This window comes from Pipra filicauda, unplaced genomic scaffold, assembly GCF_003945595.2.
Source record: "Pipra filicauda isolate LSUMZ 115617 unplaced genomic scaffold, ASM394559v2 scaffold110_size2237424_pilon, whole genome shotgun sequence".
In the NCBI taxonomy this organism is placed as follows: domain Eukaryota; kingdom Metazoa; phylum Chordata; class Aves; order Passeriformes; family Pipridae; genus Pipra; species Pipra filicauda.
In genome coordinates, this window is record NW_024103552.1 from 382,708 (window position 1) to 410,028 (window position 27,321).

Below are 27,321 nucleotides of genomic sequence, written 5' to 3' on the forward strand. Positions count from 1 at the left end.
GGGTAGGATGAGGCTCCCGGGGCGCGGTTCGATGCGGGGCCGTCCCGCGTGTGCCGGGACAGTTCCGCTCCATGCGCATCCCGGGACTCACGCACCCACCCGCCCGCGGGGCTCGGCGAGGGTTACTGGGGACTCTGGGCGGCACAAAGCCGGGAGAGCCCGCCCGGGGCGACACCCGCGCACACCCCGCGGCCGCACGAGGCGGTGCTGCCGGTCCCGCTCTGCGCCGCCGGCGCGGGCCCCGCGGGCCGGTGCTGAGGGGGGGCCGGGGGCGGGACACGGCCCCGGACGGGCGGCGGCGCCGAGACCCCCCCGCGACCCCCGGCTCGGCTCGTGAGGGGGGGCGGGCGGGGCCGCCGGTGGCTCTGGGCGTGTCCGCGCGAGGGGGGGGGAAGGAGACGAGGAGGGAGGAGGTTCGCGCGCGCCCTCGCGCGCCGTTGCCATGGCGCCGCTTGACGTCACGGGCGGCGCGCGGCCCGCGCGGTGCGGCGCGGTGATTGGCGGAGACGCCCCGTGCGCGGCGCCGGCGGAGGGAGGGAGGGAGCGAGGCTGCAGCGCCGCGAGCGCCAGAGCCGCACAGTCCGCGCCGGCCGCCCGCCCGCTCCGACGCACCCGCGCCCGCCGCGCTCCCGCCCGCCCACCCGCCGTGCACAGGTAACGGGGCCGCTGCCCGGGAACGGCCCCTCCCGCACATGGCGGGACGGGGACGCCGAGCGGGACGGCCGGCGGGCAGCGCCCAGCCCGCCCTGCTACCTCTCCCCCCCCCCCCCGGGCGGTTTCGCGGGGAGGGAGCGGGGCGTGGGGGCCGCTGCGCGGGGCCTGTCCGCACCGGGGATGGACGGGGAGGAAGCGGGAGGAAGAAAGGGCGGAGGGGGCGGCAGGTGAGGCCCCCGCTCGTGTCGGCCCCGCGGGGAGGGTAAGGGAGCGCCGCCCCCGCCGGGCGGGGGCCGGTGCGGGCGGCGGACGCTGCCGGGTGTGGTCTCCCGCCGGGAACGCTGCCCGGGCGCGGAAGAACCGCGGCCGCCCCCCGGCAGCGTTCGCTTCCCTGCCTCCGCCCAGCCCCCCCCCCGCCCCCGCCCATCTTCCCCCACTCCGGCCGAGGGGTCCGGGCGGGAGCGGCGGCTCCCCTGGGACTGGAGGGGGCTCCTCCTCCCCCACCCCCTCCCGAGTCCCCCGGGGCTAGACCTGTGGGCTTCCCCTCGCCCGGGGCGGGGACGCGGCATCCTCCCCCCGGGGGCGCGGGGCGGAGGGGAGCGGGATTGGGGCGGGCCGGGCTCCGGCGCCCACCCGCCGTGACAAAGGCGGCGGGCGCGGCGCGGGGAGGGAGGGAGGGAGGGAGGGAGGGGCGGCCGCAGCGCCCCAGGGCCGCCCGCCCGCCTGCCCCGCCCTCCGCTCCGCCCGCCCCCGGGCCGCTCCATTTTCTGCTGTCACTGCGCTCGCTGTGCCGGGGCCGCGGCAGCGCCCAGCCCGCGGGGGCGGCCCCGGACGCGGCCGCCCGGGGATGCTGCCCGGCAGCCTGCGGTGCCCCGGGGGCTGATAGCGAGGCCGGCATTCTGACCGCGCTCGCCCCGGTCACGCCGAGTGATAAATAACTATCGCCAAAACCCTGCTTTAAAATGGCTCCTTAACCCCGCCGTGCGCGGTGCCAGCAAGTTCTCGACGCGCGCTTGCAATCGAATCCCGGGTTTGTGCCCCCATGTCGGGAGCGGGATCTACTAAAACTTGAAGTCACCTGGAATGCTAAATTGTGCTTCATTTATTTCCAAAGACGGGATAGACTTGCTATTGTTTCTGGTAACGTCACGTGAAATGGCAAAAATGTTAATGGTTAAAGATGAAGGTGCAGGGTTGGCGGGTGTGGAACATATAGAAATAAGTTAAGCATTCATGACCGAAATTGGTTCATGTTTTAATAATCATGTCAAACTTTAAAGGATGGTGTATCCTAAAGCATATTGCCAGTTCCTCAAAATGATTTAAGTCAGGATACACAGAAGGATGGGGGGTGAGAGAGGAGTATATTTTTCCTGCTGTACCAAGAGAAATTTCCCGATACCTCTGTTCAACAGTTTGATTTTTGGGTTTTTAAGTGGTGGTAAGATGCAGGTTATGAAGCATCTCAGCCACATCGTGCTATCTGAAATACTAATGTTGAAGTAATATTTTTAAATAGTAAAATTTTTTTTTGTCTCTAAAAGCACAGTCTCTCAGACAGAGCAGCAGCACAGAACATCCTATAATGGGGATTCCCATTTTGGGAAAGGGAGTTAATATCATGGAAGGGTGTACACCTTGAAATTTAGATATTTGGTGCATTCTGACTTTTGAACATGCAGTATGGGATTTGGTTTGCAGATCTCTGTACCACGTCTTTGTGCCTGTAACTGTATGAATCTGTTAAGGCTTAGAATGTTGCCTGGTACTGTTTGTCCAGCCTTTATTTGGTGTTCTTCTGTGAAAAGCTTACTATTGGATATTTTCTGTGTCAATTTTGTTTTATTGATAATTTAAAGCAGTTGATACTGCAGCTGGAATGTAGTCTTATGAGAGAGTGATATAATTAGGATTAGCAAATAATTAGGATTATTTTGTGTGCATAAGATAGGAATGACTTGCTTTCAGATCGCCTTTGGATGTTTTTGCTTGTGTCTATTAAAATAACATACTTTTAGTAGTTAATGGTTTTTCAGGACAAAGCAGTGACATTTAACTCTTCAATCCATATATCCACGTGTTTGAGCATTGAGTGCTGCTTGTATGCCTTGTGTTCTGGATTTCAGTTGTACCTCCTACAGTTCCAAACTACTGTGCATATGAAGTTAAAATACCTTTGTGCTTGATCAATGTCTGAATAATGCCTCACTATTTTTCCTCTTCAGAAATATCACCATGGATAAAAATGAGCTGGTGCAGAAAGCCAAACTGGCTGAGCAGGCTGAAAGATATGATGACATGGCAAGTTGCATGAAGTCTGTGACTGAGCAAGGAGCTGAGTTGTCCAACGAAGAGAGGAATCTTCTCTCTGTTGCCTATAAAAATGTTGTAGGAGCCCGTAGGTCATCTTGGAGAGTCGTCTCAAGTATTGAACAAAAGACGGAAGGCGCTGAGAAAAAACAGCAGATGGCTCGAGAATACAGAGAGAAAATTGAGACTGAGCTAAGAGACATCTGCAATGATGTGCTGGTGAGAAATAATGAAACTGTTGATCCATTTTTACTTAGAGTTACAGAGTACACGGTGCTGGGCCCTCTGGGACTATTTCTGCTCTGTCAGTAAAGCTGTGGTCTCCTATGCTATTTCTGAAGGACAGGGTTTAAAAAAGTCAGACTTGTCTTTCCCTCTAAATGTACTGATTATTTATATACAAGTTATAGTTATGAATGCTAATGAATTTGGGGACATGTTGAAACCTTATTGTATGGAAAGTAATAGTTATGAAAAGTCAATATATTTCGCTGAGATTGAACTGGATATAGGTTTATTTTGAGATTTTCTCCTCCACCCTTCCCCCTCAATGCAGTATTTGTATCCTAGGTCACTTTGATTTCTGCTACTTTAATATGCTGCTCTAGTTGTAAGAGGTAGTTTTTACTCTACGGAAATTGTGCCCCTCCCTGGGTAAGATGATGTAATGTTAGTTATGACTCAGCCATGCAGAAAATTGTCTGCAGGAAGAGGCAGTAGAAATGCTATGATACCCTCTTAAACTTAATTTTTAGTAGCAAACTAAAAGGGTGTTCAAGTTAGACATTTTCTGTGGCTTGTAGTTATGTTAAAATGTGCATGTACCTAGAAAGCAACCCTGTATTTTCATTGGGAGACTGGTTTATGAAATCCAAACCTCTTCCAAATGCTTATTCCAGATTGTCGGGTTTTTCTAACTGCATATGCCTGTGATGCTTCAGTGAGTGCTCAGTGAGCAGCTGTTCAGTCCTGCGACCACTCATGAGGTAGAGGTTACTGTCAGCAACAGAGTTGTCCACTGGACTGTGGACCCTGCTGGTGTGTCACCCCATGTGTGACAAGGGATCATGTACCTGGAGGTGACAGAATGACATGTGATACGAGGGAAGTGTTAAATAGCCAAGCAGTGTGCTTGAAGATCTGATGTCAAATGAAAATTAAGATCAATGAGTAGCATAAATTTTGCTTGATGCGTGAGATAACTAAATGGCATGGACAGTGATAGTTTCTAGGGCATTGGTTCTCCCAGAGTGTGGAAGAATCAGCATGGATAACTGAGTCTTGGCTTCCACTTAAGGCTGGTTGCTATGGTTATTGTAACACACTGGATTTTGTATGTTTTGTTACCTTGTCTAAGGATAATTCTTAAACTTCCACTATGAAAATAGAAATGCCAAACTTACGGGAAAGAACTGATTTACTGGTTCTTGTGTTTAAAGTGGTGGCTCATCTATTCAAGGCAAGGAAATGAGGATCCAAATCTGGCATTCTAATTGTTTGTTATTTCTTTAATTATTTTATTAATGCGAAAGTCCTGGGGGGTGGATGCTTTCAGTTCAGAGTTACCTGAAGTTCTTTTGTAAGCTACGTTTGGGTTTAAGAAATCATTTTAATTAAGTCTGTGGTCTTAAAAAACTTTATAAGAACTTAGTGTTTACAATTAACTCCATCTGATAATGGAAACCAGATTGAGGTGAAACTAGCTTTGTTGTGCTTGCTTAATTCAAAAACTAAACCAAAAACCCAGCTTTTGAGTTTGCCACAGCAACTAGAGCGTCTGGGAGAGAAGGCATATGGGTGGGGAATCTTCTTAAATCTTCTGAATCTCAAAATGGACTTGAATTTCTCTTTATGTTATTGAGAGATACATACATTATTCAAAGAAGTTATTGTTCTTGGACATGTTACTATTTTTAGGAAGCTAATGACTGACTGATCTTTAATGTTGCCAGTCCAATTTTTTTAATAGGATAAGGAAAAATTACTGTCCAGAAGAAACAATGTCTTAGGCAGTGATTAGCAGTAATAAAACTACTTTTTTAGACTTAAGTTTAAAAAAAAAAAAAATAAAACTTTTGTATTCAAAGGAGAGGATTTAAAAATGCTTTCAAATAGCATGTGCTACCTGAGATGTTGCCAACTACATTGAAAAATCAGATTTATATTTAAAAACATGTTCTCATTTTCTTTCTTTTAGTATCTTGTTTACATACATTCTTACTCACCTAGAAACATGACTGACCATATTGCTTTATTTAACATCCACTTTGCTTTAACAGAGAAAAAAGAACTCTGGTAACATTTTGTTGTTTATTATGAACACAATGCTACATGCAAATGTTGAACTAGGGTTTGGTTTTGGGTTTTTTTTTTAATTTGTTTTAGAAGATTTCTGTAAGTCTTGTGCAGGGTAATCTAGTCTATAACTGTTTAGAGAAGTGAAAAACAAGGCTTACCAAATCTTGATTGGTGTGAAGTATGCCATTAATTAATAAGACCTGAAGTGTTAAACTTTCAGAGCTTTTAGCCTTATCAATTAGAGTACAAAAGCATCTTGTCAACTTTTGTATCTTTTATTGAGGCTATGAATCTGTTGGAGCTGTTGTTGTGTCTTCAGTTGTCTGCTAGGCTCTTAAGTAATATTTAAAACTCTGGGGTGTTACCTCATAGCTGAGTGTGACTGGAGTTCTAACTTCAGTGTTGAAGGGAGGAAACCAATTAAGAGAATGTGTTTGTGACTAGAAGTGTGGCCGAAGCTGGCTCCTCTGCAGCTTCTCATTCTTTTCCCTCTGTGATTTGTTGGAATCAAATCACTAGTGTATTGGAAGAAATAGCTCCTCTAATCCCATAGATGCTGAGTATACTCAGCTCTGCCTGGGTTCTGTTTCCAGCTCTTCTACTAATTTCCAGAGTGAATAAGAGCAGTTAATGATGGACTTAACTGTTCTTGCTTCATCACTATTGGGCCCAATGATAAAAGTTTTAGTGATTATGTGGGTTAGGCCTGACCATTTATTTTTCTCCTTTACGCTGACTTTGCAACAGGAAAAGCCAGTATCTGCATCCTTGCCACTTCCTAAATCTTCCATCTCTTGAATCTGCTGTGGAACACCTCTACAGCTCTACAAAGTGCTGAACTTGTCCTCTTGTTTGCTGCAGCCTCAGAGTGCTGCTGTACAAAGAAGAGACGCCTAAAATCTCCTGTTCCAGTACCAATTCTGTCAGATACATGTAGAAGTATATTAAGATATAATATAACAGCTCTAGTCTGGAGTTGGTCTGGTGGTGCCGGCAAACTGCAAACAATTGCGACGTTGTACATAGTACAAGGTCCTCGCACCGTAGCAATAAAGACTTAATTTTCAAATTCTTCAGGAGTAATATAGTGCGTGTAAGGAAGTACATTGCCATACTTGAGCATCTTAAAAGTACTTGAGTATTATAAAAATTTTCCAGCTTCAGAAGTTTCTAATTGATAGAGGAAATAAAGCTTTAATTAAGTACTTTTTCTCATGTTAGCTAAGTGTGTGCTTTACATCCTGTTTCAGTTTCTATATTAGAAGGGAGGGTCTGTCTAAAGTACCAGTATAAGGATCTATAATCATATTTTATTTGTCATTTCCATAATAAAAATCATCATTAGTATAACAGGTGTGGATTTTCTTCAAAATGCTTTTTGCTGTTAGTAGAAAACTGACCCGGAACTGAAGTGATTCAAATTAAATCTGTAGTAAGATGAATTTTTCAGCTAATGAGGGTTCTGAAATACAGAGAAGAATGTGTGGAAAGGTCTTTAAATAGCTAACACCCGATATTGCTTGCATGTTAGAAGTTCTCAGGAGGTCTAGTAGCTTTCAGGTAGTCTCTGACATGAGTTAAACATAAACTAATAATGGAAAACATGACTGGCTGTCTTCACTTTAGTAGGAATGTAATTCTGGACAGTTACACTCTCTTCCCTAGGCTGGCACATACCTCAGCAGTCCCTGCATGTCCAAGTGCATGGTATGTGGCAGTTCCCGTGTTCTTACCCCACGCCCAGTCTTTGGGTGAGGTCACTTCCTCCCCTAGGTTCCACCACAGTCATACTCTGAGTAAATTCCTTCACCAGCAGTGCCCAAGCACTCTCTTTCGCTGTTTCTTTACCTTTTTAGTTATTTAGGTTCCTGAAACCTTGACTGCCCTTCAGTTATGGAGTTACTGTTGCATGCAGGTGCTACTCAACACCTCTTCCCCACTCCCTCCCTGCCAGAAAAGCTGCAGATTAATGGTGTTGTTCAGGACCCTCCAAGAAGATGAAATTATTACTTTCTTCACTGTATTATTTCTTCTGAATTTCATGCTTAGAAGCATAAAATGGTATTCCTTGTGTGCTGATACTCTTGAGATTTCTTTGTGCTCGTTATGGATGCTTCACTTGTTAGAAGTGGTAATTGTGAGAAGTTGCAGTTATATCTCAGATCAGTGATTTGAGGTTTGCATTTCTTTCTTATGCCTGTTGTCGAGAGGGGGAGTAGGAGAATGTTTAGTAACCTGCCATGGGGCTGCAATTCACTGGGGGAAGGGAGTGTAATTCCATTCAGAATGCATCTAAATGGCATTTTAAAGAACATACCACAGAATTAATGCCTATTGCCATCATTCTCGAATTACCGTGGGACTTCTTTCGAGTTGCTGCAAGCACTTAATAAGTTACTATGTTAACATCTATAAAACCTGTCTAATAATTCTTAATGACAGGGTTAGAAAATCTCGTTTTCTCCTATAGGAAGTCATGAGCATTTTGACATGCACATGTGTGAATTGTTTTCTTAAGATTCTACCATTGTATGTTCATTGTGCCCTCCTCATGGTTAAAGAGCTAATCTGTAGAATGGTGCTAATGGGCAGGTGAATAGCTTGTTTATGAGCTTGAGTGACTGACCATACCATACAACCTTCTTGCTATGACAGTATCTGATACTAACAGAAAATTCAGTGTTCTGACTGAAAATTGCTACCTTCAGTTCTGTGACTCTTTCAGGCTTGCTTAATTTTTTATTTTTGACTGCACTTTGTTTCTCTCTTTGAGATCTGTGTCTTTTTTTCAGAAAAGAAGAGGAGGCATTTGTATAAATTTCTATTCGCAAAATGTCAGTCACAGAAGAAGGGTGGTTATTTTGTTGAAATCTAAGAGTTAGGTGCCCAAAATAATTTAGGTTGAAAGGGAGGTCATTAAGTTTGATTCTGCTCAGAACAGCTCCAGTTTGATCACTTTGCTCAAGGCCTTGTCAGTCAAATTTTTAATACCTTCAAGTATGGATATTCCACAGCCTCTCTGGGCAGCCTGTCGTAATATTTGGTCATATTTATTGTTAAAAGAAAAAAATTAATCCTTTAAGCTTTTGATTAACTCTCCCAAGTCTGGCTTTTTCAGTTAGAGTTTGGTTGGTATAATTGCTCACATATATTGAAGGTAGGAGGCTGAGGCAATTTGCATCAACCTCATGATTTCACTTTGTTAATCCTTTAATCACTTCCCTAGTTGTAGCTACACCCTTCAGGGGTTTTTTTTGACTGTTGGGTTTTTAGTTTGGTTTGGGTTGTTGGTTTTTGGTTTTTTCTTTCCTGCAGTGAAAGCACTGCCTAAGCTAGAGCAATTTCCTTTACGTTTTTTAGGCCGTTAGACTGTTGAAAAAATGTTGAATCTTTGGTAATTAAAATATCGTCCATGATCAGTTGAAATATGAGATGACTTGTATTTTTTTTTATTTATTCTAATCTTAGCAAGAAGGTCATCCATAGTGTCGCTACCTGTGTTTACTGCGCCTGTTTGTCATAAAACCAGCTAAGGTGCTCTGCATAAATACAGTTACCTCTGATACGTACATTAGCTGGGCTGACACGTGTATATGCGTATATACATATATCTACATCCTCTTGCATTTATTGGAAATAGAAAAAAATCTTTTATAACCACTAACCTACTGTATTAATTTTATTTGGCATTAATGTTTAATAATTGGCTTTGATTTACAATAAAAAAATACATAATGCTTATACTGTTCAGAAGCACTGAAGTGACAACTTGCTTTATTTGACAGCAGCCTTCATTGTTCAAGTACTTTATGTACCTACTGCTGATAGGCACTTCTAAACAGCAAAATAAAATCAGTTGATCAGTTTAGTCACCGATGACAGATACTATTCTCCTTCTGCACTGTTGAAGGAAGAACGTCATTGTAATTTTGTGAACTGATAAGTGTATTTCAGTGTGTTTCACTGGTTGGTTACTAGACGGTTAACAGAGCAGAAACAGTGCATTGTTAAGATATCAGCTTCTACTGGTGCCTATGGAAGCCACGAGTGGTAGAAATATAAAATTTAGGATATGAGCAGAGTTAGTGCATTATCTCTGTACATCTGCACAAACAGATGTACAGCGTGCCGCACTATCTCTGGTTTTATCTGGAAACTTCTATCTTGTTACCGAGCACATGACAGAAGTTCATGTTTCTGAAACAGGTTCTCAAACACTTTACTTGTTCTTTCCTGGGTGCAGAGACAGCTGCTCTCGGCTCTGAAGCTGGTTGTCCATTCAGGCAGTAGTTGACTGCCATTTTGAAATAGTTTGAGAAAGCTTGTGCTATTAAAATTGATTGAAGATAATTAAGATTGTGATTATTTCTTAAATTTGGAGGTTTTTTTTTAATGAATGTCAGGTTTTATGTAGTTACTAATTTTTCTTGAAATCTGACAGAAGATTGGCAATGTCTCTTCAAATGAGAAGTAATAATAAGTCATGTTGCTACTGAGATGAACAGTAAATTCTTAAATTTTTTTGTCAGATATAGTGGGTTGGACTCTATGGTTTGTAGGTTGGACTCGATGATCTCAGAGGTCTTTTCCAATCTCATTGATTCTGTGATTCTGTAATGCAGATCATGAGGAAGAGAACAGTTGTGGGTTGCTTTTTGTTGTGGTTGGGTTTTTTCCTGCATATTACCCTTTGTGATTATTCAGGTTACAAAAGATTTAACAAAAGTAATCTGATCTCTTAACTGATTGGTTTCTCCTAGTGCAGAATAGGTTTACATTGCTAAAATGGCATTTTTCCTAATAAAATGCTTTTATTAACATTGTGTGCTATAGCGAATCCCTAACAGATACATGTTTAGCTTCAGGAGGTTTTAAATCTGCTCATAGTGCAAGGTGCTAAAGATAAATGGTTCCTGCTTCTATTTCTTAGCAGAAATAAAAGTGTTACACCGTATTTATGGGTAGTTTTATTAGTATTTCTTCAGAGACCGAAACTATAGTCTTCAGACAGCTAGAATGTGTTCTGGTTCGGAGTACAGCCACAGTAGCTCTTGCTTAGACCTACCTCCCAAGCAGGAATTCTCATCTAACTCAGTTGGTTTCCATTTTGTATTATCTCAAGTTTCTCGGAGGATGTTCTGAAAAGAATGACGATCAATGCATCTGGCACCATTCTGTTTTGTTGTAAGTCCACAATATTCAAGAAACAGTTAAATGAATGAAAAAAGGCACAGGTAAAAATTGCATATTGACTTGGATCCTCAGCAGACATTGTTTATAGCAATGCCTCCACAAATTAAAGACTTTAATCCTAATATTTTTCTATTAAGTGTCCTATTGGCTGCTGCCTTTTGTATGGGATTCCTCAGAGCTGATTACTAAACTGGAGAGGTATTTTTGCCTGTGCTTCAGAATTTGGTTCCTTCACTGTCATGTTTGTTAAGCATACTTCGGTAAAAACCTGTAATGATTGGTATGAAACACTTGAAAAGTCTTTTGAATAATCTCAAAGAGTATATCCTGATATTAAGCACATTTGCCTCCCTTGCCATAAATACCAGTTGGAAAGCAAAGTGGTAGAAGGAACAAGCTAATAAAGGACATGGTAGTTGGGGAAGGCAGATCTGCAAGGAGTGGTATATGTATGGCTGTAAAAGTGTGAACTGAGATACTGCTCCTCATTGCCTCAATTGCTGTCCTCTTCTTTTTTTGCACACCAAAAAAAAGGGTGTGTCCGTGCCCTATCTTCCCTCCATCTGCCCCATAGACATTTTTGTGCATACACCAACTTCTTACTGAATTGTATCTATCCCCCAGCATATGTCAGCATGAAGATGATTTTTCAGTGTGTCCTACTTCCATGTGTTCTTCCGCCTGCCCATATGTGACACTGCTTTTGTTCTCTTTTCTAAAGAAACACATTTACATTGTTTTAGTGGTATTTTTATATATAAGCTAAAATTTCTTGGCATTCTTTCTGTTATGCAGGATTCCCTTTTGTCCATTAGTCCTTTTAGTCCTTTTTTCAGTTTTCCTCTTATTAGTTAGACCTAATTTCCTCTATTTTTTTCCTTTCTGATCTTCACCAGATTGACTACAGAAAAACTGCTAATCAAGTGTATCTCTTTTCTGCTCTTACCAATCCCATGTCCCCGTGGATGTCACATCTCCCACTGTTGCAAAAATGCCACAGTCAAATTCCTCCCTGCCCCCTGAAGGTTCTTTGTCCCAAATTCTGAATGCCTCCCCTGCTGAGGCTCATCCTTCTTGCCTCATTTCTTCCAGCCAGCCTTGTCACCTTTCTCAAACTTCTGCTGCTGTTTCTGTGGGCAGCTAATTCGTTTGGAAGAATGAACTGGTACTGAAAACAGGCAGCAGCCTTGTTTCCTTCTTCAGCAGATGTTTTACCAATGAGATCTCCCCTGCCTCAGCAGCTGCTAATATTGACAGATTTTCTTGTATTCCTGTTCTAGTAAGCAAATGAGTAGAGACTTCTGTAGCTAACTTCTAACAGGAGGCTTTGTATTTGGTTGGAATAGAAGGCTGACAACAGTCCTTTTGGTTTTCCCCCAAGGGGGTTGGAGGTCACCCACAAGGTAGCAGTTGCAGAGCCCTTATCCCAAGCTCTGGGTGGAACTATAATCAGGAGCAGCACAGTAAGCTTGTCTCAAAACAGGGTTTGGGAAAGGATTGTCTAAAAATATTCCTCTTAAAAATACAAATTTTTGTCACTTCTCTCCAACAATTCAGATAGAGTGTGTAAATAAAATTACTGGCCACAAATGGTTTGGTTAAACCCTTAGTAGTGAGTGTGCCACTGTGCAGTGCAGCTAATTGCATGTGTTTTATAGCCTGAGTAACTTTCCTAACTGTTGTGCCAAGGCAAAAAACACATGCATGGAAAATCACTCACTAGCTTTTTATGGGAATAATAGGTGTCTTGAACTTGTCTGACACAGATGGCCTGCCTGAATAACTTTGTCATCAAAACAGAAGTCTGTAAAAGTGTAGCTTAATGAAGCATGCTGCAGTTACTGTGCCGGTTGGTTAGTGGGTTCCATTGTAACCAGGTACGTGTAGCTCTTCCCACAAAGTATGTACCTGAAAACACTGATCCAAGTCAGTAATTTGAATGTCTACCTCAGTACACCTGATGCTTTATACCTGTAATTCTTTCAAATACACATGCACAGCTTCACAGGTAGTCATAAAACAGCAAGTCAACTTTGTAATGGTAGTCTGGTAGTTTTGTGTTTCATCTCACAAAGGAAGGGTTGTTGCCCTTGCACACAAGAGGAGGTGGGTACTCTGGGTTGCAGATGGTAAGTGTATCTTTATGCATCTGGAAAGCTGAATCTTAAGATTCAACAGAATGTAATTTTATTGCTTGTTCTAACACAGTTCTTCAGCTCAATGTCCCTTTTCTTCGTGTCCATCACATATTACTTATTTTTCTTTTCCTAATCCCCTGCTCACCTTCTTCCGTTGTAGAGAACAAGGTAAATAGCTACCTGGATACTGTGAAAGTGAAACAGAGGCTTTTGATTCCTGTTTGGAAATGGTACTGAAAGTCTTCAAATAATGTGAAGTTATCTGATAGTCTTCTAAAAGAAATGCAGACTTGAGTACCAGTGCTTTTATAAGCTAAACTTTTTTTTTTTAAGGAAGCTGAGAAATAGATTTAAGGCAAAAGAAAGATTCTATCATGTGGCAGTTAGTCAGGTATCTGCAGCTTCTTCTCCAGTGTATTATGGGCATTAAGGTTATGTTGATGTAGTGGGAGGTTGAACAATGTGTGGAATGTAGACAAGAAGGCTGTTAAAGGTTACTACATTCAGAGAAATCACATCTGGCTCCAGAAGTCCTGGGCATTAATTGAGGCTAAGGGAAGCATGATACTTTCTTGCTTTGTTAATGTATTTTTGTAGTGGCATCCTCTTTTGGACATGTTGCAGGTAGGTTAGCAGACAGAAGAATCCTCTCAGCCAGTATGATGATTCTTGTGTTCTTAAAATATTTTGGAGAAAGACAGTGGCATGCTGTTCCCATCATTAAAATATTAGGCTGTTAATTCATTAAGTGTGAAATTGATTTCAGAGTGAGCTTTAAAAAAAGATACACTGTTTCTTTGATGTCTTTCATGAATTTAAAAACCAAGAGTTCTTCCATGTCGTTTTCATCCCTATGTTGTATACCATGGATGGATGACAAGTTGAAGTGCAGCTAATACTCGTGTGTAATTTATTCTCAAAACTAGAAATAATGTCATTACTATGTCAGGTGTCTTTCGATACTGCATGAAAACAAAAGGCCTGCCTTGTCATCTCTGAGAAACTCATACTGTTTAAATTACCTAATGCTTATCAGTGTATTCTTTTGGATTTTTGCCATTCTGAAGCTTGGCTCTTTTGAGCAAGAGCAATATCTTTATGTTTCTCCAGTAGTTCAAGAGTTTTTACTCAATTAGGTATCTTAATAATTAATTTTTTTGTATTTAAAAACAAAGTTTCTTGTTCTCAGTACTTTAATTGTGTATTACCCGCTCATTTACTGCCACTTTTCCTAGAGTCTGGTGACTGTTCTTTTGCTCGTGTTTGTCAGGAGGGAAATATAGAAACTTGAGCTGTTGATGCAATCTTCAAGTGCATTAGTAATTAACTAAAGTTTCTAGGCAATAACATGTACTGAAACCAAACCTTTAATAAAGGGAAATAAACAGAACTAAAAGCAATAAGGCAAAACTGAGGCACTTATTTTAATGCTCTTATGATGAGTTTTGGAGTAAATTTCTGCCCCACACAAGTCATTTGCCAAACATGCGAATGCTTTTGAAAGAGGGTAGTTTAGGCTTCAGGTGTCAGGAAAGGACTGTTCAAGTCTTTGTGTTGGCTTTCTGTCTTCAGCTGAAGTCCTCACCAAAATTTGACAAGCTGTCCACTTGCAGTGAGAAGCAGACAGGCTTCTAGGAGGGGGTTGGGTGTTGGGTTTTTCTGTTACTACTTGATAGGCCTCCTTCACACTCCTCACTAAGTCTGATAACTCTTACCTTTCAGACTTTATCTTGCAAAACCACAGGTACAAGTACGTAGAGACTTTCATCAAAACAGGCTCAAAACATGTTGTGCTTCACGTTGACTGTGTCCTGTTCTGTCAGTAGAATGCGTGTAAGAACGAAGAAAGTGAATCTCCACTTCAGTGTTTAAAATAGCCAGGATTGAAGTTCTCTGGTAGAATAATAGAAGTTGTGTGCAGGCAGCTTCTGTTGTGCCTTTGGAGACACAGACTTGTATCTAGTACATACTTGCCGGGGGTGAGGGAACATACCACATGGGTGAGATTTCTTGTCAATGGTATGTGTGAGCATAGCCGACATCTCCTGACTTCAGATGTGTTTGTTTGTCAGTTCAGAGTACCAGAAAGTTGTTAAATTAGTCCTGACCACAGTTGCAGATGTGAAGTGTTGAAGCCTGATCTTTGAACAACCAGAATATTTGTAAGGGTTGACATTCAGGTTTAGTACATCCTTTCTTTTTTTTTTTTTTTTTTTTAAACAGAATAATAATTTTCCAGTAAGTCTTTCTGAAAAGACTTACAAGAGGTGCTAGAAGCACTTGTACAAGCTGTTACAGATTTTGGCTGAAAAATGCACTACGATGCTGCTGTATCTGCCTAGTTGACTACAATAGTATGGTTTGTTTCACAGCAGTTAGATTCTTGCTGTCAAATTAAAAGCTCTGACAACTGCTTTTGTGTAGCTGGGGGGGCTCAGGGGCTGGGAGTGGTGGTTTAGTTTTGTTTAAAAAACTGTTTCTACCAGATGCTGATCAGGGCACTGTAATTAACTACCTGCAGAGTTGTACTTAGTGCATATTAGTATATATAAAAATTGGATGAGAATTTTGCATGATAGCAGGAATGTCATGAATGAGTATTAGGGCTTAACTGCATACCATGTAGCTATAATATACATGTGCTGTATGGACCACAGTTGTTAGGGTGTTGCATGCATTGCAGTGCTGGAGATCACCTTAGTAATTACAGATCACTTACTAGTCAGGTCTTGGAGTAGATGTGAGCACTTCAGTATCCTGTGGGGTGATCACAATACTGCTAAACACTTTGGACAAACAGCCTATCAATAGAACTTAAATACCAAGATATTCCTCCTTGTGAAAACAATTGTATCCTCCAGAGAAGCTTTGCAGTTAAAGCTATTAAAAAACCCACATGATAAACAGTATTGCACATAAGCTGATGTGTTGGCAGATAAAAAAGTGTTAGATTGGTTATGCCTTTGATTATACTATCTTCTGTAATTGAACTCTAAAAGATTAGTAGTTTCATTGGTCTTATCTGTCTGGTTTTCTGTAGCCACACCACCTCCATGCAGGTTGCACTTTCACAGCCGCTCTCTAGGATAAATCACTGTACCCAGAATCTTCAGGTTAACTTTAAACAAGTGGTCTGTGTTTACTTATGCCAGTAAAAGAAAATATATCCTGAAATAAATGGACTAATTTGAATAGGAGAAACTGAATATATAATACTAGATAAATGACAGGTAGAGCTCTCATTTCAGTAATTTCACGTGCTAGCTTTTAAATGTTCATCTGCTTTCAGGTTTTATTGTTGCTGTTTATGAAGTATTTGGCATAAATAAAATTCTTCCAAAGATATGTGGCCTACCAATCCTACGTGTTACTTGTATAGAATAGACTCTTTCATCCAGATATGAGCAAGCTACCAGCGCAGTTTGAGTTGGAGCTCAAATAGTCGGTTATATTTGATGAATAGCTGTTCACAGGGATTTTCTCAGTTCATCAGTCTTTGAAATTTGACATGGCTTTAGGACTTTTTTCAGTACAAGATTTACAGTGTTCAAGCTGCTGTTGCCCTGCTAGTATCTGTCTGATTAGGAGGACAATTTGGTCTTTCCTCTTCTCTGTCTACTGGTGCAACTTCACCTCATTTGTGACCTAAATGAAATTTAAGTCTGGAATTTGGTTGCTGATGTGGGAGCGAGTAGAGCTGTACTTTTTCATCAAATGACCTTCAATAGAGGTGATGATTAACTTCTGTTTCTAGAATCACTGAAAATATTTTGGTCTGACCAATTAATGGAGGGTACAAAAGGAGGGCAACTCCCTATGGTGCCGGAAGGGTAGGTGCAGACTGACACACCTGGTTTAATTGCAGTCTCACAGAGAAAAACTAATAAGGAGCCTTCTTCTCAGTAGCTGGTAACCTTCAGTTGTCACTGAAGTTGGAGTTCCTTGACACTCTTGAAAATATCATAGCTGCAAACCTTGAAGTTCTCTAATGATGAGGACAAAGTGTGTAAGTAGTTTCAGAGAGCTGAGGCGCGTGACCCATGTTCCTTCTGTCCTTCTGCTGTGTCCCAGCCTCGCGGGGGCAGAGGTGGCTCTGAACCCTCCTCCTGGCATAGTGGTACAACCTCCAGAAGGGTGCCTTTGGCATGAGGTAGCACGGCAACTCGTTTGAGTGGCTCCATAAAAATACTTCTGATGACTTGCTTGTGTTGTGTTCCTTCCGTTGCCAAAGGATTGTCTCTGCTGTCATTTGGGTGAGAAGCAAGGACATGCAGTATTTTTCAGTGTCTCTGGTTATAAAATGAAGTTATATACCAACACCCACAGTACTGCAAATGTCTAATATTAAAGATGATTGAATAAATCCACTATGTTGAAGCCAATAAAGAATGTAGACTTATAGGTTTTTATTTTATTGTAGCATTATTTATATAATAAATTAGTGCTTTTATTGAGGGGAAAAAAAGGCAACAAAAACGAAGACCAAACTTAATCTTCTTGCTCTTTCTGTGAGTTACAGTTTTCTATAGCTTTCTGTAGCTTAATAGTTGGCCTGTTAAGCAGAGCAGGTACCACATGTGCCTGTGTCACAGTGGAATAGTGGTAGTCTGTCATATCCAGGGTGTGCCTATCCCAGGAGTATGTCTTGTAAGATGTTCATTTAACTTGCTGGGTGCTATTGAGAGGAAAGTACTGTAAAGCAGCCATCGTTCCAGTTGAAGCTGAATTAGTTTGTCCCTTTCTGCGGCATCACTGGAAATATGAGCTAAAAAAAGTGAAGCAAAACTGAAACATCAGTCATCTAATTTATAGGAAAAAGAAGATGCCCAAAAAGTCCTACTAAAACCTCTTTAAAAAAATTACTTTCTGCATAGCCTTAGCAAAGTAAATGTAACAGCTTCTGATTTAATTCTGACTATTCAGGAGTGCTTCTGTACCTATTTTTGATTTTCAAATAATTACTTGTCTTTCTGACTTCAAGCACTCAATATCACAAAGTTTGACCAGTTTGTATCTTAATTTGACTAAATGTGTTAGAGCTAGTGATATTCTATTTTTTTTCTTTTCATCATAATAGCACTCCTGCTAAATTACATGACTGCCTCATCTAGGAACTTGCTGTGTTAATAAGCAGTTAGAATAATCTAGAAAAACCTGGTCTTAACTGTCAGCCCACAGGGAGGATTTGGTGGAGTGACTCCAGAGAGCTACCTTTGCTTTGGAAGATGGAGGAGATACCTGTTAGGACAGCACATAAAGTCAAATAGAGGTGCTACAGAGCTGAATGTCAGATTGTCAGCTGTCTGGAAATTCAAGAATAACGGGTTCACCTTGCCGTTTTTTGCTGGTGATGCCAGTACAGCATTCCAGTTAATGGGAACTGGGCTGAGGAGGCTTATTTATTGCCTGTGTATGTAAGATACTAAGGTCTCTGATTTGGCAGCTGATACTTCAGATCCTTGTATTGTCTTTTGTGGATGCAGACTTTCTTCCATGTTACACTCTCTACCTAGAGTCTTTTGACTACCTTATTTTTGTCAGGGTTCTGTATAATGGCTTATAAAAACCCTTCCTTTGGTCATACAAGACTCCTCTGCTAAATTGACACAGCCGCCTTCTGCCCATCAAGTCACAGCCTGCAGCATTCATTTTTATATCTAGAATTGGGATCCAGAACACATTCTCTAGCTGAATATGTTATGTAGGGTGTGAAGAAAATAAGCAAAAAGTAAAGCTGTCTTGACTTTGACATAGATTGAAATATAATTGAATTGTTTGTTCAGCATGCTGTAAAAGTATGTATGTTCAAAACACTGTGTTCTTTGTTTCTCTTTTAGTCTCTGTTGGAAAAGTTCTTGATCCCTAATGCTTCGCAAGCAGAAAGTAAAGTTTTCTATTTGAAAATGAAAGGAGACTACTACCGTTACTTGGCTGAGGTTGCTGCTGGAGATGACAAGAAAGGTATTGTATGTCATCTTGTGGATAAATATTGTCTAATTAGATTGCATATGGCAGGGCAGTGACACATCTCTAAAATTAGAATAATTCTGATTTGGATGTAAATCTCTTTAGTAATAGGCTTCATGTTTTCTGAAGAAAAATCTTAAGTTGCTAGCTTTCAAATGAAAGATTAAAAAGATTTTCATCTACCTGCTGTTCAACACAGGGAACGGGTGTTTAGTCACAAAATCTTGGTATTGACTCCAACTTAACGCATGTGGACATCTTGTTTGTCACTAAAGTACAGGTTTATACTGCTTCTCTCTGGCTGAGTGTTGGGGGTTTTTACCTCTTTGTAATCTTGTAGCTTTTTGAAGACTTATCTGTGCCATTTTTCCGGCATTTCTACAGAATTAAAAAAGTCTGCATAGGTTCAGTGATCAAAGAGACTAGACACAACCTGTAGGAGAAAATTATTAATAAAACTAATCTTACTATTAGGAAAATTTCTTCTGTAACCATGGTAGTTTGATATCCAAAAGTCTTCCATTTCCTCAAGTTTCTTGTATTTTCATGTAAGCAGCGTGCCATAATGGCAGGTAAGTTGCCTTCACCTAAGTTTAGTTAGAAAAGTTAATATAAGGCACTTAACATTTTGAGTGGCTTAACTGCTGTAGTTGAAGATACCCTAACAGCATGCTGACTCCATACCTTCAGTTCAGAACAATACATAGATACAGCCTGCTGCCAACAGTGCCAGGCTGTTTCCTGGAGCCAGTTTGGGACTGGTGGCAGTGTGCCCTGAAGAGCAGCACACTCCAGCACAGAGCCCAGCCTGGTATCTCACAGACTCCGTTGGGTCTGCCCTCAATCTGCAGAAATCCAGGATGCTTGGGAGAGTGTGGACAGTCTGAATTTGCAGACTTGGGACCCTCAGGGTTTTTGGAGAGCCATCGAGCTGTGCAGCTGTTGCTGTTCCATTCTGGCCATGTACCCGATCTGCTCAGCTCCCGGTGGAACTGTTGGACATGTGGTGCCCCTGTGGCCTTGCACTGCTCCCAGGCTCATAAACTCTCCCAGTATGACACAGAAAGATGTCTGCACAACGTCAGAGCCTGGATTGAGCTGGGTGTGGAGGGGAAACAGATGTGGAATAATTTCAAGGGAATAGATGTGTGTGCTTTAGTGGCACATGTGTTATATCCGCATCCGTGGTGAAGCCCAGTTTCCCCAGAATACTGAATAATAGTGTTGCATAAAGATACTGATACGTAGTATATAGGGCTCGATTTGACTTGTTGTGCTACTGTGTGCAAACTGACCCAGTCCAGGTGACTGCAGAATTTCATGCGTTACCACTACTTTAGATCTGCTACAGAGTTACTATGTTTTCCTTTTAGTAATTTCGGTGCACTCTATTCACATGCATAGCAGATACAATTTTTTGAGTCCCAAAGTTTCTGTTTCTGTTGAGGATCAAGTTACAGGCTCTAAAATTAGACTGTGAAAATCCTTGTTTAAAGTGGTTTTGAATTTTGTTTTTATTTAACCTAATCTCCTGGCTGAGCACTTTTTAGTGGGTTTCCATTTTTTTATTTATCCCTCTCAGCCTCAGTGTTCCATCTTACAGGCTTTTCTTGCTTGAAGAAGAGCAGTTGATAAGTATTGTTTATGAAATAGTGGCTGTTGAATTGAACAGTATTCTTTCAGCTTTTGCAGTAAACAGCAACAATATAAAGCTCCCAACTCTAGGAGTTGGAATTTTATCCTCATAAACCACATCATTTATTTTATCTACTGGGGTTTTCTTCTGGCAGTCTAGCAGACGGGGGTGTCAAGCAGGTACCTCAGCCTGTTTTAGCCTTGAACTTTGGAGCTGCGCTTCCTAAAGAATTCAAGGTTAAAAACTTCTTTATACTGTGTGACTGATTTAAAAATGAACAGAATACATCAAATTTTGCGCTGAGTTACCCGAATCATTGCTCAAAAGGTAACTGTTTTCTCAAATAAGGAGAAAAATGCGCTTTTTGTTTTGAAGATACGCCAAAAATTACTGAAAAATAAAACTCGGCTTCATTCCATGAAGTTACTTGTTTTTCATGCTGCCTTGTTTGCCTTTCTTAAACAGCACCATTTTCTAAGGCTTTACCCTTATGAGAAGAGTTAAACATTTCTCACTATTTATGAATTTAACTTGCAGTAGAGCTGTTTGTTCTCAGCTGTAACATACTAACTGCTGGTCGCTTTCAAGGTGCTACAGCAGTTGGTCTGCAGCGCCACATTATTAGTGATGAGTGTAGAGAGGACAAAGTGTTGAATAATTGTCCAGTGAATGTCCTCACTCTTCATATGGAAGAGAACAGTATGATGCTGTAATTTTTGTGAATATGTAAAGGCAAACAAATAAAGATTGCATAGACATCCTGAGTATTGGTATTCAGTTGTTCTCAGAGTTTGAGTACTGCTGACTTTAATACTGATGTATATTTGAGTCCTTAGCCTAAAGTTTATTTATTTTTGCATACATGTGACTGGCACTCTTGCAGAGATGATGCTGGTTTGATCCAGAAATGTTAGGATTGGAGTCCTTTTGCATCTGAATTGAATGACTTCCTGCCCACCTTTTTCTCACATACTGTTAACAATGGTGAGCACACGGGAACAACTGTCCCTTTGTGCTCAGCATCCAGCCCTTCCCTTGCCCCTGCAGCTATCTAGGGCACAGTCCAGCTTGTAGGCTGTGTTGGGCCCTGATCTCTGACTTGTGCAGGCAGAGCTTGCTCCTAACTTCACATGCCTTCAGTGAGAATGGAAACTGTTGAGTTCTTCAATCTTGGGGTACACATTGTAGTTGCTGTTTTTTGCCAAGTGTTTATAACTTGTACAACTGAACCAATTAAGAGTAACAAAAGATTAATCTCTAAAAAAAAGGGAGCCAAATTGTTAATTTTTCTCCCTTCAAAGTTCTATTCCTTTCAAAGTACTAGAACTTCTAAGTGAGGTGAAAATGCTCTCTGTATCTGCACTGGAAATAGAACTATGTTGGAAGCTTTTAAATATGTATTTAATTTGGGTTGACGTATGCCACACTATCTTTGCCAAACAGTTTGAATGGAAGCTCATAGATGGCTTACTGAAAGGGTTCAGCATGATAAGCAAAGGTCACCAATGTTTCCCATGACTAAAATTTGGATCTAATGCATGGCAGTGTTTAAACACATTGAAATTGTGGTACTGTGTCAAACCTGTGTGTAGTTAAAACTTTGGGTTTGTACATTTTCATGTAGGTGATGGGTTTTATCTTGCTTAAGTGCTACAAAACTGCTGCAAACATTCCTAAATATAAGTAGTCCCAGGGTGGCAGGGAAAGACTCAAACCTGTGAGTTGGTCAATGACAACTTCCCTTTTTTTAATAATTTGAAAATGTAATTTAGTAGAATCTTCATAAAATAGCAACTTGTTAGGTAAAATGCTCATTAACAGGCGTTCAGTCTTAATACACTTTGTTCATGCAAGCATGAACACAGTCCTGATTGTATGTCTGGATACAGTACGTGAATTACTTACTTGTTGTGATTTTTGTGTGTGTTTGTTTTTTCCCCAAAGGGATAGTGGAGCAATCACAACAGGCATATCAAGAAGCTTTTGAAATCAGTAAAAAGGAGATGCAACCAACACATCCTATCAGATTAGGTCTGGCTCTGAACTTCTCCGTGTTTTATTATGAGATTCTCAATTCCCCGGAGAAGGCCTGTTCCCTTGCAAAAACGGTAGGTCTAAGAGGGGGAAATTGCATATAAAGTATTTGCATAACCTTTTGTCGCATGGCTAATGGAGTTGTTTGTTTTTATAACACTAGGCTTTTGACGAAGCAATTGCTGAACTTGATACATTAAGTGAAGAGTCATACAAAGACAGCACGCTAATAATGCAGTTACTGAGAGACAACTTGACAGTGAGTATCATCAAAGTTTGCATATTGATGGTGGGATTGGTCTTAGTGGCACTCAGAGTTGTCCTTTTTGTTCACGGCTCTGGACCTGTGTCTTATCACTCACAAATGAGTTTACAGTACATCATGATTCTGAGCTAAGTCTCTCTCCTGCTTAGTTTTTTGGGATTTTTGTCTACCTGCTAAAATGGTTTTCTGACAGATAGCAAATTGACTACATTTTTCAGGTTATTTTATTCAAGGAATCTAGCATGTTTAAGTGATACAATCTGGACTGTGACTAGCAAACCTACTAACTAATGTTAAACAGCATTTGAGAATGCAGTTGCATTTGCCTCTTCAAAACTTATGTCAAATTTCATACAACTTTTTCTATGTGATTGCATGTGCAAGGAGTAGATCCTACCTGAAAACTGCAAACAAAGCTAACAAGTCCATTTAAGAACCTGTTGTTTGAGCTTTTTTGTTTGGTTTTAATTTTGGTAGAGATGAAATGGAAAGTGATGCTAGCAGGCTTTTTCCATGGCAGTTGTAAAACAACTGTCTTAAGACCTTTTTTCCCCTTGGACTCACAGCTGTCTATAGTTGTCAGTAATCAAAATCTTCATCCTGTGTGCAGGATTTTTTAACCTACTTAGAACTTTAAGACTGGCAAAGATAAATATCTAAAGCAAATGAAACTAAGTGTAAGCAAACATGCAATCGTGAAATTATTGGCATTGTTCGCTCCACGGTCCGTGGGGGGAAGAGCTGCAAGCAAGAACTGAAAAAATAAGCACCTCTTGTGGCCACATGCAGCCCCTTGTTAACACTGTGCAGCTGACATCAGAGATATCTTTACATCAGAGATAACTTTACAAAATAGTGACACTGCTTTTACCATAACTAGAAATTGTACTGTTGCTTAAAATTGAAGTTGCCATATTTTCTGCTTTTGTGTCTAACATTTAATTTCCCTGTTTCTTGGATCCTTTTCCACTGGAGTGCCAACCTAACACTACTGCAAAAACGACTTGTGATTATTCCAGTTGTTGCTTACAAAACAAATGGAAGTGATTTCTCAACCTCTATATTGGAGACAGATACAGGGTTGGCATCGCTCTCAATGTCTATGTGTACTGTCCCCTTGAGTGGGATTGCTCAAGAGCTGTCCTCTGAATGAGTAGTATTGAAACAGAGAATAGAGGCTGACTTTAATTGCTGGCTTCCCAGTAAAAATAATGTAAAGCTTGTTGTAGCAGTTGGAAAGCAAATTGTTTCACACAAGAGCAAAAGTTGGACTGAGCTCCCATAGCGTGTGAGTTACGGTAGTAGGTCTGATAGTTTATGTGAGCTTTCCATTATAAGGGAGAAAGCTGTAGAGAGATGCAAAATTCTATATTCTTGAATGAATTATGTGTCTTGCCTTAAATGCTTATCGTGATCTGTATGAGTGTACTGGTTCCATGTGTTTCCACAACTTTTGAGGTAGAAAATAACTTTTAATTATGTGTGTGACTGACAAAGATTGCAATGAATTTCATAAATGTAAAAAAGGTCTGTTTTTGTAGTTACGCAAGTCTTGCAGTCTGTGAGGTAGGTGGGCTTTTGACAGTGATTCAGCATGTTGATCAGTTCAGTGCAGGAGCGCTTTCTTCAGTTGTTGATTCTGTTTTTCCTTGAGTCTTGTATGGCTGAAGAAGAGTCTAGGTTCATTCTCAGTGGGGACTGAAGGCAGAGAAGTGTTCAAAGGGCTGTTTAACGTATCACGTGAAAATCTGTTTTACTGGAATTGCTAGATAATTTCTTTGCTCTGCTACAAAATTGTTTGGGGCATTTTTTAATTAAATAAAAGGCATCCCTTCCTCTGAAGAGGTTGGTTTTTTTCCTAGCAGATTTGTTAAACTGTGCTTTCCATTGGTAAAATTGGTAATCCGTCTTTCATAGCAGTCAGGCCCTTTTTTTTTATGAATAAAGGTATGTGTATGTTTAGATTGGACATGAGGAAAATTTTCTTCACCAAAAGGGTTGTCAGGCATTGGAACAGGCTGCTCTGGGCCATGGTCGAGTTACCATCCCTGGAGGTATTTGAATGTCATGTAGATGTGGCACCTGGGGACATGGTTTAATGGTGGACTTGGCAGTGTTAATGGTTGGACTCAATGATCTTGGAGGTCTTTTCCATCCTAAATGACTCTGTGATTCTGTTTTCTAGAGGTGAGGATTTAGGATAGAAGCTTCTGATAAAATGCTGATAAAACTGCTCTTACTAGCTGTTCCTTACAAGAATAGCACTGAAATTGGGACTAATGTAGTAATGTAGTATAGAATGTAGTGCAGGTCTAGAACCAGACTACTGGTGTGCTGTTGTCTCCAGTAGAAGAACTTGTTGCTTAAGGCTTCAGCAAGGAAGATTGAGTGCATGTTCAGAGCAAGAACAAGACTACTGATCCTGTGCGGGTTTCTCTACTGCCTTCTACTCCTGGAAAAGATAAAATGCTTCTGATGGTGGAATTTTTTAAAAAGAAAGCGTCTTGTGAGACCTTAGTGGCATAGCACTGTAGGTGGAGAGAGAATTAGTTGGTTTTATGTCTTACCACCTTATGCTGTAGAGAGTGAATGATTCAGTTAATGATGCTATAACTCCATAAAGTGAGAGATTACAAATCATACTGGACTGGTAATAGTTTGGAAGCAGCCAGCATGGCTAGATACTTGCTTCACAAAATAATTTCTTTGCCCTGGGTGTTGCTCTGGAACTGATGCTTATTTTCCTTACTTGGTACTTAATCTTGATATATGGCTCCTTAGTGTGATTTTATGGAGCTGAAAATAACATTTTTTGCATACTGCATGCTTAGCCTGATTTTTTTTTTTCCCTCCTCACCCTGCCCACCAAGTTTGGAAGCTCAGTGTTCTGAAAGTCACTAAAGGGGAGCACAACTAACTGAACAGAGCCAAGGGACAGAGATTTTGGTGAAGTGATTTTTGTTTAAAAAGCAGAAAAAACCTTCAGATGCCTGTTGTGAAGAAAAGGTAACAATCATTGTAGCACTGGGCGTGGAGAGACACCTTTACCAAAGCTCTTCCTTCAGAAAGATGTGTAAAACTTGCTTGAGGGGAAACCAGTTACGTTACTTCCTGATTCGCATTTATCTGTTCTGTAGGTCTGATTTTTGCCTGCTTGTAGTTGTATTTTAGTGAGCCTTGTGGGTGTGAGACTTTGATTTTGACTGTTCATGAACTTGCTCATTAAGTACAGCATAGGGTTGTGTCACCTAGGATTGGATTTCCATTTTGTAATAGCCAAGAAACACATTCATATTAGTGTGTGCCTTTTCTTTTTCCACAGTGCTTAATAGGACCTCTGAGAACTTACTTAAGATGTAGGCCTTCATTCTAACAATTCCTTATTAATTTTTAGTCATAAGTGTTAATATCTTACATATTTTACTCTGTTTTTTTCCCCCAAACAGTTGTGGACATCGGATACCCAAGGAGATGAAGCCGAAGCAGGAGAAGGAGGGGAGAATTAACCAGCCTTCCAACTTCCGTCTGCCTCATTCTGAAATTTAAACAGTAGACCATTTGTCATCCATGCTGTCCCACAAATAGTTTTTGTTTACGATTTGACAGGTTTATGTTACTTCTATTTGGATTTCTATATTTCCCATGTGGTTTTGTTTAATATTAGGGGAATAGAGCCAGTTAACATTTGGGGAATGTTTTCATCTGAGGTGGCCAATATAGGGTTGTGAAATTTTTATACAAGTTTTACATGTTTGGCATAGTACTTTTGGTACATTGTGGCTTCCCACAAGGCCAGCGTTAAAACAGCTTTCTATGTCAGGCAAAGATGACTGCTTGCATATTGGTCTGTCATGATGGAAAAAAGGGATAATCAATGTTGCAGCCACAGGTGTAGTTAGCATGAATATTCAAGCTGGAGCACACAATGGCTGTGAATAAACTGATGTCCCATAGATATTGCATGTTAAGTGAACATGTGACATCTGTGGAATATTCCAATCAAGTGTACATCTTTGATTGCAGCTGAAGTGTTCCTTAAGACAGTTTGATAACCCAGTCAACTTTCTCTAGAGAAGGACAGAGAAACGGTTCACATTCCATTATTTGTAAAGTTACCTGCTGTTGCTTTCATTATTTTTGCTACACATTTTATTTGTATTTAAATGGTTTAAGCAACCTAAGAACAAATGTACAAGTAAAGATGCAGTAAAAATGAATTGCTTGATATTCATAATGACACTGTATATCGAGCACAGCAGTAAAACAAAAACCCATGTATTTAACTTTTTTAGGTTTTTTGCTTTTGTGATTTTTTTTTTTGATACTTGCCTAACATGCATGTGCTGTAAAAATAGTTAACAGGGAAATAACTTGAGATGATGGCTAGCTTTGTTTAATGTCTTATAAAATTTTCATGAACAATCCAAGCATAACTGTTCAGAACATGTGTATTAAGTTGATGTAAGTGGAATAAAAGTTTTATGAATGGACTTTTCAACTACTTTTGGTGTAGATTTCATGTCATCTGTCTTCCCACACCGTTTAGAGTAATGACAATATTATACACAAATTCAATACGGAAATATTTTTACTATGGAAAATCTGAATACCCATTTAGGCATTTACTTAATTTCAGGGAAGTTGAGATTGAATGCTTCATACCTGATTTTAAGGTTATTCTAAGTGGTTTACAACCCTTAGATGCCTACGACCTTCTGACTGAACAGCTGAAACTCTGGAGATACCTTAACAGACATGAATGGTCCCCAGACTTACAGCAAAAGGCACACAAAGTTCTTTAAGGGCTGAGCTTTTGGAACAGGTCT

The 27,321-nt window shown here is 40.9% G+C and overlaps 1 protein-coding gene across 2 annotated transcripts; it reads left to right on the forward strand.

Annotated features, from left to right (window-relative positions):
- The first annotated feature begins 534 nt into the window (after positions 1 to 534).
- YWHAZ (tyrosine 3-monooxygenase/tryptophan 5-monooxygenase activation protein zeta) lies at positions 535 to 26,996 on the forward strand. 2 transcript variants are annotated; one of them, XM_027717493.2, is made up of 6 exons: positions 535 to 654; positions 2,880 to 3,183; positions 18,431 to 18,554; positions 22,141 to 22,304; positions 22,394 to 22,489; positions 25,942 to 26,996. In XM_027717493.2, exons 2-6 carry the CDS (start codon positions 2,890 to 2,892, stop codon positions 25,999 to 26,001), a joined length of 738 nt encoding a protein of 245 aa, XP_027573294.1. In that variant the 5' UTR covers positions 535 to 654; positions 2,880 to 2,889; the 3' UTR covers positions 26,002 to 26,996. The 2 variants fall into 2 exon arrangements, with proteins under 2 accessions (XP_027573294.1, XP_027573293.1); XM_027717492.2 differs by lacking the exon at positions 535 to 654 and adding an exon at positions 1,529 to 1,794.
- Positions 26,997 to 27,321: the final 325 nt, after the last annotated feature.